Genomic DNA, 10694 nt, shown 5'->3' on the forward strand with positions numbered 1-10694 from the left:
GTCTGCAGGTGTTCCTGGTCTGTGTCTGTCTGCAGGTGTTCCTGGTCTGTGAAGCTGAGTGATGTTGTTTCTGTGTCTGTCTGCAGGTGTTCCTGGTCCGTAAAGTGACTCCTCCTGATAACAATGAGCTGTACGCCATGAAGGTCCTGAAAAAGGCCACACTGAAAGGTACACGTGATGACATCATCACAGGGGGACACGGGGGAACACACAGATACAGTAGAGTGTCATGGAAACTGAGACTTTCATTGTGAACTTTTTGGTTTATTCTTTATTCAGATCCTCAGAATCCTAGGGACTGCGCTAAGCTTTGAGCTTTCACATGAAATTATTTTCATATGAAAATTGCCAAAGTCTTGTGTGTTGTGGCTTCTGAGGTGTGTCTTAACTGTCTCTGATGTTTCGCTTTTGTGAGAGAAAAAAAGTGGTGACCCAGAAAAAGGGTGGTTTGAGATTGTGGATGTCTGTCCTTCCTGTGTAGAGAGGAAGCCCCCCGAGCTGGCGTCTCCCTCCAGGGTGTCAGGTGCTGTGGTCGTAGTAAACAGCCTGACCCGACACTTTCAGTATCTATACCAACTCACCTGGGGAGGCTGGCAGAGGTAGAAATCGGAGGACGGGCTCATTGTAATCAAATCAAAGTGTATTTGTCATCTGCAGGATCCAGATGGAAACAGTACGATGAAACCTCTCAGCGGTGTTTGATACCGTTCCTCATTCCGTTCCATTACAACGAGCCCATCCTCCGATTTCTACCTCCACCAGCCTCCCCCGTCCTCCGATGTTTACCTCCACCAGCCTCCCCCACAGATTAACCGTCACAGCGGTCTTGAAATGACATTTGTGTCCCGATGATGTGGGTTCTAAAATGGCAGCATAGCTTTCATCTGCTTCTCCGCCAGGAAGTCTTCACCTGTTCACCATGACACCTGGAGCCGTTCCCACGGTAACCAGCTGGTAACCAGCTGCTGTGAGTTATGGGATGTACCTGTCGCTGTGGTAACCAGGGCTCTGGGTTATGGGATGTACCTGTCGCTGTGGTAACTGTCATCAACCGGGAGAACTGACGGTCTCACAGATTAGCATGTTTATGCTAATAAAAGGCCTTTCCTCGTCAAACGTACCCCAATGGCCCCCGTTTAAAAAAAAAAAAAATAATAATAATAATAATAATATATATATTTTTTTTTTTAAAAACTACAATATCTGTTTTATTAGTTTTATCTGTCGCTCAGCGAGTTAGGCTGCACATCGTCTTGACTCGTGTGTTTTTTTATGAGGCACTTTTTAATCTTAATAATAATAATAAGATGATGTCACCTCCAGCATGATGCGTTTGTCTGGTTCCTGTGATTTATCCAATGAGACGGCTCCAAATCAGTTCTGGCACTTTGGCATTGGTTAAGGTCCTATCACAGACAGACAGACAGACAGACACACAGACATACGGCCTCCTAGGCAACTGTTTCCCAGCTGATGTTCTGAGCAAATTTAAATATCTAGGAGGCATTTGCCGAGATATGTCATGAATAATGCATGAGTGGAATGCACGTTGTAAACCAGATTTCTTGGCCAGAGCAAACTGTTGTTTTCTGATATGAGGAGATCATCGTAATCGTATGATACTGAACCTGTTTATTTCCTGTCCTCAGTGTAACCGTATAGCAGAGGAGGCTGGTGGAGGTAGAAATCAGAGGATTGATTCATTGTAATGCATGATACCATTCCTTATTCCATTCCATGCATTAAAATGAGCTCTGATTTGTATCTCCACCAGCCTCCCCGACAGTATGATGATGCTGAACCGCTTGTGTTCGACTTCTCAGTGAAAGAGTGTGTTCTGTATCTAAACTAGTGTAACAGTAATGATGACCTCTGTGTTCTGTGTCTAAACTAGTGTAACAGTAATGATGACCTCTGTGTTCTGTATCTAAACTAGTGTAACAGTAATGATGACCTCTGTGTTCTGTATCTAAACTAGTGTAACAGTAATGATGACCTCTGTGTTCTGTATCTAAACTAGTGTAACAGTACTGATGCTGAACTTGTTTATTCTCTGTCCTCAGTGAGGGACCGCGTCAGGACGAAGATGGAGAGAGACATCCTGGCTGATGTTAACCACCCGTTCGTGGTCAAACTCCACTATGGTGAGTCAGCACGGTGCAGAGGATGTGGTTCTATCATAGTTACAGTGTTCACTCCCTTGTGGTCATAAACCTTGTGCGCTCTCTCTCTCTCTCTCTCTCTCTCTCTCTCTCTCTCTCTCTCTCTCTCTCTCTCTCTCTCTCTCTCTCTCTCTCTCTCTGTCTGTAGCGTTTCAGACGGAGGGAAAGCTGTACCTGATCCTGGACTTCCTCCGAGGAGGAGATCTGTTCACCAGGCTGTCTAAAGAGGTAAAGCAGGCCTCAGAGAGAAGAACGCCTCAGCACTGGTGGTCCAACACACAACACACAACACAACACACAACACAACACACAACACAGTGTTAAGGGAGGAGAGAAACCCAGCTCTCAACCCAAAGGCATCATCGTCATGTCAGGTCTTGTTTATACTGATGTGTGTGTGTGTGTGTGTGTGTGTGTGTGGGGTCCAGGTGATGTTCACAGAGGAGGATGTAAAGTTCTACCTGGCAGAGTTGGCGCTGGGCTTGGACCACCTGCACGGCCTGGGCATCATCTACAGAGACCTCAAACCTGAGAAGTAAGACACCTGTACACACACACACACACACACACCCACCCTACCCTATACCCTCGATAGCCGCCTGAGAAGTCCGTACAGCTGCTTCCTTAGCCTAGTGGCTGCCTGTCCCCTCCTCCGAGTGGAGCTGCTGCCCCCACTGCTCTGCTTCACTACCTGATTTAAAGGGGGACTCTGGGATATGAGGTCATAGCCAAACGAGGGGGCGACGCAGCCGGAGACGCTAGACTAGAGAACACAGCGGTGGCGAGGTGAACGAAACCATGTGATGGCGAAGGGCGGTGGAATGGGTGGATGCTCTGGCCTGTTCTGGTCCGGTCTGCTCTGGTCTGCTCTGGTCCGCTCTGGTCTGCTCTGGTCTGTTCTGGTCTGCTCTGGTCTGTTCTGGTCTGCTCTGGTCCACTCTGGTCTGCTCTGGTCCACTCTGGTCTCTTCTGGTCCACTCCACTCTGGTCTCTTCTGGTCCACTCTGGTCTGCTCTGGTCTGTTCTGGTCTGCTCTGGTCTGTTCTGGTCCACTCTGGTCTGTTCTGGTCTGCTCTGGTCTGTTCTGGTCCACTCTGGTCTGTTCTGGTCCACTCTGGTCTGTTCTGGTCCACTCTGGTCTGCCAGCATAAGGCCAGCATGAGGCCATCGAAAGGCAGCCTGGCTGGACTTAACAGACGGAGGAGGAGGAGGAGGGGAGGGGGGGGAGGGGAGGGAGGAGGAGGAGGAGGAGGAGGAGGGGGGGGGGGGGGGAAGGAGGATGAGGAGGAGGAAGGGGAGGAGTGAGTGGTCGGTCCTGAGCGTACGTGTGAGGCATGTGGAGCAGTCTGGTGTCTGCTGGGAATGAAACAGGACAAGGCTCTGAGTGGTGCTGCTTTCTCACCGTTAACTCACATCAGAGGAGAGGGGAGGGAGGGGTGGAGGAGGGAGGAGAGGAGAGGAGGGAGGGGTGGAGGAGGGAGGAGAGGAGAGGAGGGAGGGGTGGAGGAGGGAGGAGGGGAGGAGAGCAAGGCAGAGTGCTCGTTCATTTGATGAAAAACGTCAACTTTGAACAAGACTAGATTCTACAGATGATGTGTGCTGTACTAGCTTACACACACGCATGCTGTTATACTAACTAACCCCCACATTGCTGTTTTTTAGCATTTTACTGGATGAAGAGGGACATATCAAGCTCACAGGTAAGAGATGACACACCCCCCCCCCCCCCCACACACACACACACACACACACCCCCCCCTCCCACCCCCCCCCCCCCCCCCCCACACACACACACCCCCCACACACACCCCCCCCCCCCCCCCCCACACACACACACACACGTCGATTCTCCCCTCTATTTGATGACCTTTTCCATGTTCCTGGATATAGTGAATTATTCCCTCCATCCATCATATCTAATACAACCATTATCACTGTGCTGTGTTTACCTTCTGGGCTGGGCGGCTGGGGGGGGGGGGCTGGGCGGCTGGGGGGGGGGGGGGGGGGGGTGGAGATGTGAATGATAAGACTTCATGTACACACATGAATAGACTTGCATGTCTTAGAGGGAAGCATTAAAAGCGCCTGTTTTGGAACGGCTGTGAGTGTGTGTGTGTTCTGGTGGTGATGTTGACGTGTGTGTGTGTGTGTGTGTGTTCTGGTGGTGATGTTGACGTGTGTGTGTGTGTGTGTGTGTGTGTGTGTGTGTGTGTGTGTGTGTGTGTGTGTGTGTTCTGGTGGTGATGTTGACGTGTGTGTGTGTGTGTGTGTGTGTTCTGGTGGTGATGTTAACGTGTGTGTCCCCCAGACTTCGGCCTGTGTAAAGAGGCGGTGGACAATGAGAAGAAGGCCTACTCCTTCTGTGGTACGGTGGAGTACATGGCCCCAGAGGTCGTCAACAGGCAGGGCCACATCCACAGTGCCGACTGGTGGTCGTTTGGGGTACTGATGGTGAGTCGCCCAGATTAGAAATCTCCCGTTTTTTTCTTTCTTTTTGAAATATATTTCAGGTTCTCAGAACATTGAGCCAGATGGACGATGGTGTGTGTGTGTCTCTGTGTTTGGTGGTTTCATTGCCCCCTTAATTATGAAAAGGCTGTTTCTAAAGAGATTTGTTTTGTGTTCACAGTTTGAGATGCTGACCGGGTCGCTACCTTTCCAAGGAAAGGACCGTAAAGAGACCATGAACCTCATTCTGAAGTAAGTGGCAGTTATTTTCTCCTGAAGTGTAATTTATTGAAGCTTCATTATCACCGTTCTGCAAACATTTAAATGTCAACATTTCTGTCTGTGACCTTTCTTTTATTTATTGAAGTTCCTGGTAACCAGTGAACAGTGGTACTGTGTTATTGACTGTCTCTCTGCCGCCCCCTGCAGGGCCAGACTGGGAATGCCGCAGTTCCTGAGTTCAGAGGCCCAGTCTCTACTCAGAGCTCTGTTCAAGAGGAACCCCACCAACAGACTGGGTGAGCTGTAGTCTCAAACACACACACACACACACACAATCTCTTTCCTGAACAGCTTCTGAAGAGTTAAGCACACACACACACATTCACACACACACACCACAAGTGATTCAGGTACTGTTGTATAGCAGATACAGGTGGTCTGTGTTGTTGTGGTTGTTGCTAACGCGGTAGCGTTGTGTTGCCAGGCTCGGGGGCTGACGGAGCGGAGGAGATCAAACGCCACGCCTTCTTCTCCACCATCGACTGGAACGTGAGTGTGACCTCATCAAATACATAACTCCTATCAGTCGAAAGTATGTGTCCTACAGTAGAGTATATATCAGTAGAGTATGTCTCCTACAGTAGAGTATATATCAGTAGAGTATGTCTCCTACAGTAGAGTATATATCAGTAGAGTATATATCAGTAGAGTATATATCAGTAGAGTATATACAGTAGAGTATATACAGTAGAGTATATACAGTAGAGTATGTCTCCTACAGTAGAGTATATATCAGTAGAGTATATATCAGTAGAGTATGTCTCCTACAGTAGAGTATATATCAGTAGAGTATATATCAGTAGAGTATATACAGTAGAGTATGTCTCCTACAGTAGAGTATATATCAGTAGAGTATATACAGTAGAGTATATATCAGTAGAGTATATACAGTAGAGTATATATCAGTAGAGTATATATCAGTAGAGTATATACAGTAGAGTATGTCTCCTACAGTAGAGTATATATCAGTAGAGTATATATCAGTAGAGTATATACAGTAGAGTATATATCAGTAGAGTATATATCAGTAGAGTATATACAGTAGAGTATGTCTCCTACAGTAGAGTATATATCAGTAGAGTATATACAGTAGAGTATATATCAGTAGAGTATATACAGTAGAGTATATATCAGTAGAGTATATATCAGTAGAGTATGTCTCCTACAGTAGAGTATATATCAGTAGAGTATATATCAGTAGAGTATGTCTCCTACAGTAGAGTATATATCAGTAGAGTATATATCAGTAGAGTATATATCAGTAGAGTATGTCTCCTACAGTAGAGTATATATCAGTAGAGTATATATCAGTAGAGTATATACAGTAGAGTATGTCTCCTACAGTAGAGTATATATCAGTAGAGTATATATCAGTAGAGTATATACAGTAGAGTATATATCAGTAGAGTATATATCAGTAGAGTATGTCTCCTACAGTAGAGTATATATCAGTAGAGTATATATCAGTAGAGTATGTCTCCTACAGTAGAGTATATATCAGTAGAGTATATATCAGTAGAGTATATATCAGTAGAGTATATACAGTAGAGTATGTCTCCTACAGTAGAGTATATATCAGTAGAGTATATATCAGTAGAATATGTCTCCTACAGTAGAGTATATATCAGTAGAGTATATATCAGTAGAGTATATATCAGTAGAGTATATACAGTAGAGTATATATATCAGTAGAGTATATATCAGTAGAGTATATATCAGTAGAGTATGTCTCCTACAGTAGAGTATATATCAGTAGAGTATATATCAGTAGAGTATGTCTCCTACAGTAGAGTATATATCAGTAGAGTATATATCAGTAGAGTATATATCAGTAGAGTATATACAGTAGAGTATGTCTCCTACAGTAGAGTATATATCAGTAGAGTATATACAGTAGAGTATATATCAGTAGAGTATATACAGTAGAGTAAATATCAGTAGAGTATATATCAGTAGAGTATATACAGTAGAGTATGTCTCCTACAGTAGAGTATATATCAGTAGAGTATATATCAGTAGAGTATATACAGTAGAGTATATATCAGTAGAGTATATATCAGTAGAGTATATACAGTAGAGTATGTCTCCTACAGTAGAGTATATATCAGTAGAGTATATACAGTAGAGTATATATCAGTAGAGTATATACAGTAGAGTATATATCAGTAGAGTATATATCAGTAGAGTATATACAGTAGAGTATGTCTCCTACAGTAGAGTATATATCAGTAGAGTATATATCAGTAGAGTATGTCTCCTACAGTAGAGTATATATCAGTAGAGTATATATCAGTAGAGTATATATCAGTAGAGTATGTCTCCTACAGTAGAGTATATATCAGTAGAGTATATATCAGTAGAGTATGTCTCCTACAGTAGAGTATATATCAGTAGAGTATATATCAGTAGAGTATATACAGTAGAGTATATATCAGTAGAGTATATATCAGTAGAGTATGTCTCCTACAGTAGAGTATATATCAGTAGAGTATATATCAGTAGAGTATGTCTCCTACAGTAGAGTATATATCAGTAGAGTATATATCAGTAGAGTATATATCAGTAGAGTATATACAGTAGAGTATGTCTCCTACAGTAGAGTATATATCAGTAGAGTATATATCAGTAGAATATGTCTCCTACAGTAGAGTATATATCAGTAGAGTATATATCAGTAGAGTATATATCAGTAGAGTATATACAGTAGAGTATATATATCAGTAGAGTATATATCAGTAGAGTATATATCAGTAGAGTATGTCTCCTACAGTAGAGTATATATCAGTAGAGTATATATCAGTAGAGTATATACAGTAGAGTATATATCAGTAGAGTATATATCAGTAGAGTATATATCAGTAGAGTATGTCTGTCTCATATCCTGTATGTTTTTAGCATCTGTTTCTCCATGTTGCTCAGAAACAGAAACATGTCTCATATTTCCTTCATTTCTCATTTCTCATCCACGTCTCACTGATATGACCGTGTGCATGTCTCACGTGTGTGTTTAACCCTTCAGAAGCGCTTCAGGAGAGAGATCATGACTGTGTGTGTGTGTGTTTAACCCTTTAGAAGCTGTTCAGGAGAGAGATCATGACTGTGTGTGTGTGTGTTTAACCCTTTAGAAGCTGTTCAGGAGAGAGATCATGACTGTGTGTGTGTGTGTGTGTGTGTGTTTAACCCTTTAGAAGCTGTTCAGGAGAGAGATCATGACTGTGTGTGTGTGTGTTTAACCCTTTAGAAGCTGTTCAGGAGAGAGATCATGACTGTGTGTGTGTGTGTTTAACCCTTTAGAAGCTGTTCAGGAGAGAGATCATGACTGTGTGTGTGTGTGTGTGTTTAACCCTTTAGAAGCTGTTCAGGAGAGAGATCATGACTGTGTGTGTGTGTGTGTGTGTTTAACCCTTTAGAAGCTGTTCAGGAGAGAGATCATGCCTCCCTTCAAGCCTGCTGTGGCTCGTCCAGACGACACCTTCTACTTTGACTCAGAGTTCACCTCCCGCACCCCCAAAGGTGAGAGGTCAGAGGTCACCTACGTCTGTGTGTCTGTGTGTGTGTGTGTGTGTGTGTGTGTGTGTGTGTGAGAAAGAGTGGCCCTGTCTGTGTGTAACCCTGTGTGTGTGTGTGTGTGTGTGTGTGTGTGTGTGTGTGTGTGTGTGTGTGTGTTCTCTAGACTCCCCAGGCGTTCCTCCCAGCGCCGGCGCCCACCAGCTCTTCCGGGGCTTCAGCTTCGTTGCCACGGCGATGTTGGAGGAGGAGGGGCCAGATGAGCCGGCCCAGCCCAAGCCACACCCAGTGGTCCAGGTCAGCTGTCAATCATCTCAAAGAGGAGGGGCTTAATGGAATATCATAAATATTGATCCCAAAAGTGAAAACATCCTTTAGTGATGTAACTCCTTCAGCGCTGAGGGTGAATAAAGTCGCCCAGAACATTCTAGAGTTCAGAGGGTGACTTTATTCACCAGAAATGCATCAATGATGATGCTTCATTTTGTAGCCAATCAAAGTGTTGTTGCTAGGTAAGTACCACATAGAACAACAAAAAACCTTCAGGGCTAATCAGGACTAACCCTCAGGACTAACCCACAGGGCTAATCAGGGCTAACCCACAGGGCTAATCAGGACTAACCCTCAGGGCTAATCAGGACTAACCCTCAGGACTAACCCACAGGGCTAATCAGGGCTAACCCACAGGGCTAATCAGGACTAACCCTCAGGGCTAATCAGGACTAACCCTCAGGGCTAATCAGGACTAACCCTCAGGGCTAATCAGGACTAACCCTCAGGGCTAACCCTCAGGGCTAATCAGGGCTAACCCTCAGGGCTAATCAGGACTAACCCTCAGGGCTAACCCTCAGGGATAATCAGGACTAACCCTCAGGGCTAACCCTCAGGGCTAATCAGGACTAACCCTCAGGGCAAACCCACAGGGCTAATCAGGGCTAATCAGGGCTAACCCACATGTCTTGGTTGTATTTTTTAAATGCCCTTTAATGTGGCTATGGCCTTCACTTCCCCTGTGTGGCCACCAGGAGGAGGTAAGTACTGGCTGAATGATGTGGTGGGCGTGTAGGAGGCCAGGCGGTGGTTGAGGGGTTCCTCACCCCGGTGCTGGAGGTGGAGATGGACTAAGCCTGTTTAAGGGTTCAGATCCTGCTTCATGCCTGGGTCTGATCCTGCTTCATGCCTGGGTCTGATCCTGCTTCATGCCTGGGTCTGATCCTGCTTCATGCCTGGGTCTGATCCCTGTACTGCCATGGCCCCGCCTCCACACTGATGAGATGTATGATGGAATGTGTGTAAGATTGTACGTGGGAGTGGAATGCAATAAAGGTCTAGAGGTACTTGGTGTGTGAGAGTGTGTGTGTGTGTGTGTGTGTGTGTGTGTGTGTGTGTGTGTGTGTGTGTGTGTGTGTGTGTGTGTGTGTGTGTGTGTGTGTGTGTGTGTGTGTGTGTGTGTGTGTGTGTGTGCTCTAGCTCAGTGTCTCCCTGTGTGTGTGTGTGTGTTACAGCAGCTGCATGGTAAGAACCTTCTGTTCAGCGATGGGTACGTGTTGAAGGAGGACATTGGAATGGGCTCCTTCTCTGTCTGCAAACGCTGCGTTCACAAAGCCACCAACGCAGAGTACGCTGCCAAGGTCAGACACACACACGCACGCACACACACACACACACACACACATATACATACATACACATTCACACACACACACTCACACACATATACATACACACACGCACACACTGTCACACACACTGCAGACGCTCGCTCTCTCTCTCTCTCAATCATATGACACCCTATTTCCTGTATAGTCCACAATCTCTGTACTCTTGAATAGATCTTAAAACCAACATGTTGGATTGTAGTATTGCCCTAAGTAGAGTGTGTGTGTGTGTGTGTGTGTGTGTGTGTGTGTGTGTGTGTGTGTGTGTGTGTGTGTGTGTGTGTGTGTGTGTGTGTGTGTGTGTGTGTGTGTGTTCTCAGGTGATTGATAAGACCATGACGGACCCTTCAGAGGAGATTGAGATCCTGCTGAGATATGGACAGCACCCCAACATCATCACCCTGAAGGACGTGAGTAACACACACACACACACACACACACACACACCCCAACATCATCACCCTGAAGGACGTGAGTAACACACACACACACACACACACCCCAACATCATCACCCTGAAGGACGTGAGTAACACACACACACACACACACACACACACACACACACCCCAACATCATCACCCTGAAGGACGTGAGTAGGACACACACACACACACGCACACACACACACACACACC

The 10694-nt window shown here is 45.5% G+C and overlaps 1 protein-coding gene across 1 annotated transcript in view; it reads left to right on the plus strand.

Moving 5' to 3' along the window:
- The window catches only part of rps6ka1 (ribosomal protein S6 kinase a, polypeptide 1), a gene marked incomplete at its 3' end in the record, with an annotated part of 15657 nt that overhangs the window by 3733 nt on the left and 1230 nt on the right, over nucleotides 1-10694 (plus strand). Inside the window, exons 3-15 of the mRNA XM_083683436.1 lie at nucleotides 87-168; nucleotides 2064-2144; nucleotides 2311-2390; nucleotides 2591-2697; nucleotides 3825-3862; nucleotides 4471-4613; nucleotides 4792-4862; nucleotides 5040-5128; nucleotides 5317-5381; nucleotides 8303-8405; nucleotides 8566-8696; nucleotides 9905-10030; nucleotides 10378-10471. Coding sequence (XP_083539562.1) covers nucleotides 87-168; nucleotides 2064-2144; nucleotides 2311-2390; nucleotides 2591-2697; nucleotides 3825-3862; nucleotides 4471-4613; nucleotides 4792-4862; nucleotides 5040-5128; nucleotides 5317-5381; nucleotides 8303-8405; nucleotides 8566-8696; nucleotides 9905-10030; nucleotides 10378-10471 — 1210 coding nt within the window. The remainder of the gene's footprint in view (nucleotides 1-86; nucleotides 169-2063; nucleotides 2145-2310; nucleotides 2391-2590; nucleotides 2698-3824; nucleotides 3863-4470; nucleotides 4614-4791; nucleotides 4863-5039; nucleotides 5129-5316; nucleotides 5382-8302; nucleotides 8406-8565; nucleotides 8697-9904; nucleotides 10031-10377; nucleotides 10472-10694) is intronic.

The sequence above is a fragment of the Argentina silus genome (assembly GCF_951799395.1).
Source record: "Argentina silus genome assembly, chromosome: 13".
Taxonomy (NCBI): domain Eukaryota; kingdom Metazoa; phylum Chordata; class Actinopteri; order Argentiniformes; family Argentinidae; genus Argentina; species Argentina silus.